The 4,547-nt window shown below is 42.9% G+C and overlaps 1 protein-coding gene across 1 annotated transcript; it reads left to right on the top strand.

Annotated features, from left to right (window-relative positions):
- The first annotated feature begins 1,484 nt into the window (after nucleotides 1-1,484).
- On the top strand, nucleotides 1,485-4,079 carry LOC127303373 (BTB/POZ and MATH domain-containing protein 1-like). Its single transcript, XM_051334114.1, has 2 exons — nucleotides 1,485-1,489; nucleotides 3,140-4,079. Exons 1-2 carry the CDS (start codon nucleotides 1,485-1,487, stop codon nucleotides 4,077-4,079), a joined length of 945 nt encoding a protein of 314 aa, XP_051190074.1.
- The last annotated feature ends 468 nt before the right edge of the window (nucleotides 4,080-4,547 follow it).

Below are 4,547 nucleotides of genomic sequence, written 5' to 3'. Positions count from 1 at the left end.
TTGTCCCCTTTTTGTATTTCATCAATTTTTGCCCAAATTTGATTGAGTTCAAATGGCTACCAATTTTGAAAATGGGGTGTTTAGTTGAGTTGCAAATGATCAGAGAGAATGAGAGGTGGTGGTGGAATTTTCAAATTCAAAGATTGGCAAAAATGCTAAGTGTGAGATTGTTGCACATGTTAAAAAGTCCCAACTTTACATGAGTATAGATTTTTATCCAAAGTGAATTTGGCATGGTTGTCTTTACAAAAGTTGTTCACCTTGATGTCCTCTTGGATGACATGCAAAGACTTGAGCAAGTTTGGTTTGAAAATTTTGAATTGCAAGGGCTCAAAGTAGTGACCAGAATATAATTGGCAGATTTGACCATCATCATATGTGAGCACAATTTGGGTTTGAATTTGATTTGATTTGTGTTTCTTTGATTCCAAAAGTTGTAATAAGTGTTTAGTAACATACTACAACTAATGGTGAAGGCCAAATTGGTCTAGGTCAAAGATTTGGAAAAATGGCATAAACCATATGTGAGGGTTTTGTGATTTCCTACTTCTTATTCTTTTATTTTTCTTTGCTTCATTTTGACAAAAGTGAGGTTTATTTGGTGTTAGATTGGGTTGGGTAAAAGGTTCAAACCATTTTAGGACAATGGGGATGCCTAGGGTAAGATTTGATATTTTGGTTAAGTGCCACATATGCCTCTATGCATATGTTTGATTTTATTTTGTTTCTCACTTGAATTGGTTGGTAAGTACTTGGTTGAGTGTGTTGAGGTATTTCAAAACATTTACCAAGGTCAACACTCAAGGTTTGAGCATTTGCAAAAAGTAGCCATAGGCTTGCATATGCCTTTTTCTTAATTAAGATCATTTCTTTTTATTTTGTTTTTTTCAAAGATTGATGACAAGAGAGATGAGGTTTAGGGTTTGGTAAGTTTTGCAATGGTTCACCATCATTTAGCAAAGTAAGAAAAGTAGGGTTCAAAATTTACATATTAGGGCTACATGCCCACATATGTCTTTTCCTTTTATTTTGGTTTCTCAAAATAGATCCAAATGATTTTTGAGAAGGTTAGGGTTTAGGGTTTTTCTTATTTGATTTCTTTCTCTTTTTTTTTATTTGGTTGGTGATCTTCACTTGATCACTTTAGGGTTTTAGGGTTTAGCACATAAGCATAATAACACTCATCATGGCAAAACACAAATACTAGGTATGAGCACTATGCATAGCACCCAATGTAAGAAAAGTTTTTGTTGGTTCTCATTTTTGGAAAAAGGAAATTCATTTTCTCTTTGTTTTGAAATTTGGGGTGTTACAAGTACTCAGTTTTATTTCTTCCTCTCGTAAATCAACAGATGCGCTTACCGTAGCAGTTGTATCCCGAGGGAGCAACCGGTGGGTGGGGATCCCTTCTAATTCCCCACGGTAATGTGGTCTATGATGGATTGCAGAAGGCCGGCGAAGGTATCGAGGTCGGATGATACCCAATGGGGTATGCTGACCCGCGGGGATATTAGTTGAGGTCGGATGATATCCAATGGATATGATGACCGGCGAGGACCCAAGGTCGGAACTGCAACAAAGGGTGGGTGTGCGGGGTCGCGGAGAAATGCAATGATTGGCTAGGACCTTATACCGGGTCTCACACCAACGAAGTGTGGACATGAATCTCGAGCCCGGTTAGCACCAAGGATAAGATCTCTTATGGGTAAATCAACACACCTCTGCAGAGTGTATCAAATCGTGACCTGTCACTCCTTGTTCTGGGTTTTGGAACTGCGAACGCAGCCGGAAAGGACTTCATGAAGTTCTAGACACCCGGTGAAGGCTGACGGACATAGTTCTTCAGATTAAAAGCAACATTTTGAAGAAAATGATTACAAAAATCTGCATTGCCTTGAACTTTATGGTCCATGGATGTAGCTAGTGCATTAAACACCTATTTCCTATAATGAACTTGTTCAGTACACTCGTACTCATCCCTCTTTAAATCCCCTGCTTAGATCTGAAGGCATTAAAGGAATATCTACAGTACAACTCGAAGACTGAGGAGTCAACAACTACTTCAAGAGACAGGATTCTGCCAGACGAGTCAAACACCACATCCACCATGGAGAAAACCTAGATTAGTAGTGGAAGGGAACTAGCTTCCTAATCCTAGCTCCTAATTAGCTAGAATCCAATCATAGCCTGTATAGCTAGTCAAAATCTCTATAGATAGAGTTCGTGATAAGTTAGACTACGAGTTGTTCTTCTGGAGCTTATTTGCAGTTTTACCTCATTGTAAAGTAGGAGGTTGTGCTGATATTCTGTAAAGAGTCTGTGTGTAACTCTATAGACATGCCTTGGACCCGCAAATGTTTCTGTTGTACCACTCTGAGGGATGTAATACTAGTGGAACGGTGTTTCATTGGTGTTATGTCAATGACTTGCATACTACACCATGCAGTGGTATGCTAGGTCACCACAAAACCATAACATAGGCTCATGACCAAACAATAAAATATAGCAACATAGGTTCATGATAATTGATAAATATGTGTTACAAGGCACAATTCAGAGCCACATTAACAAATATGAATAAGATGGTGTGGAAGGTTTGGGCCCCTCCAAAGGTCAAGTTCTTCGCTTGGTTGGTCATCCACAATAGAATCTGGACAGCGGATCGTCTTGAGAGAAAGGTTTGGAACAATTGCGGGCTTTGCCCGCTTTGCAAGCAAACTCAAGAGACGGTGCCACATCTCTTCTCTCGATGCCGCTATACCAAGAGGCTTTGGGATGTGGTTAAGAGTTGGCTTGGGATTCCCATCATCCGCACTCATGAGTGGGCGGGTGATGCCTCCCTTAGGGAGTGGTGGAAGATGATGTTGTGCAATGTAATGGAGAACCGAAAAGCCATGTCTTCCATAACCATGTTTGTCACTTGGATAATATGGAAGGAGCGTAATGCAAGAGTTTTTAACAAAAAATTCATGCCCCCAACCATCTTACTTCAAATCATTAACGATGAGGCTAAACTTTGAATTGTCGGGGTGCGAAGCATTTGAGTTTTGCAATAATGGGAGAACAATCGCTTAGGGATTTCTGTTTTTATTTTCCTTTCGTCTTGTAAACACTTTTCCAACTTATTTAATGAATGGAGGCAAATCATCTGGGAACCCCGTATCTACCTTAATCACCAATCATCTGTTGCAGTGGAGCTTGTCTCTCTCAGTGGATCCCTGTCCGGCGATCATGTGAGGGCGAGTCTCGGCTGCCGGCTGGTAGACCCGAGAGGAATTCTCAAACCATCCGAAGAGAAGTGGGTTTCTCGGGGATTCTATTATTCCAATATCTGCTCGTCTAAGTTGTCGCTCATCACAAGACGTGATCTAGAAGCGTCGGGCTATCTCTGCGACGATGCCTTCACACTGGAGTGCACCATCACCGTCCTCAAGGAATTCCCGGTAAAGACATTCCCTGTCAAAGAAATCCCGATGCCTGCCGTGCCATCCTCCAACCTACATAAGCACTTCGGCGAGATATTGCAGAGCGGGAAGGGCGTGGACGTCACATTCGTCGTGGCCGGTGAGTCTTTCGTCGCACACAAGGTCGTACTCGCCGCAAGGTCGCCCGTGTTCATGGCCGAATTCTTCGGGCTAATGATGGAGAAGAGCTCCGAACAAGTCGTGATCAAGGACATGGAGGCTGCCGTGTTCAAGGCACTGCTCCAATTCATCTACACCGACACAACACCGGAGTTTGATGGGCAGAAGGAGGCAGGGATGGAGATGGCACAACATCTGCTTGCGGCCGCTGACAGGTACGGCCTGGACAGGCTCAAGCTGATCTGTGAGGGCAGACTCTCTGGTGGCATCAACGTGGACACCGTGGCGGCAACATTGGCATTGGCCGAGCAGCACGGCTGTGAGCAGCTCAAGGCGAGATGCATCGATTTTATCGTCAGGACGCCTGCGGTTCTTGATTCTGTCATGGCGACGGAGGGGTACAAGCACCTGGAAGCAAGCTGCCCTTCCGTGCTGACCGATCTTCTTGCGAGCGGGAGGAAGAAGCCAAAGCTTGCGCGGCGGAGGGGTAACTAGCATGCTCTGCTTGTGCTTGTTGTCATGCATCTAGTGGCAATCTAATACAGTATCCATCATCTCTTCCACAAGGAAACTTTATTCTCGTTTATGTTATATGCTATGAGCAACTATGTATGTGTTTTCTTGAATGAAAATGCAAAAACCTCTGGCTATTACCGGGATAATTTTTTTGTTGCAAGTGCAAGTTCTTTAAAAGGCCAGAAAATGTGATCTGCTTCTGCTTGTTGCCAGACATCCAATGGCTATCTGATACTATCCATCTTCTCCTCTGCAAGCAAACTGTATGCCCGTCTAGATCAGATATAGCGAGCAATTTTGTACTCTGGCTATTATTTGTAGAACTCTTGCCATTATTTGGATATTGTTATCACCAGGATTTGACCGAGTTAGAGGTGGGCCGCGATCAAGGTGGGCTTAAAGATTATATACGGAAGAAATACGTGAATCGGCCTTATATGCAAAGTT

This window comes from Lolium perenne, chromosome 5 (genome assembly GCF_019359855.2).
Source record: "Lolium perenne isolate Kyuss_39 chromosome 5, Kyuss_2.0, whole genome shotgun sequence".
Classification (NCBI taxonomy): domain Eukaryota; kingdom Viridiplantae; phylum Streptophyta; class Magnoliopsida; order Poales; family Poaceae; genus Lolium; species Lolium perenne.
The sequence above is the reverse complement of the archived record's forward strand: the minus strand, read 5'-3'. Positions and strand labels throughout refer to the sequence as shown.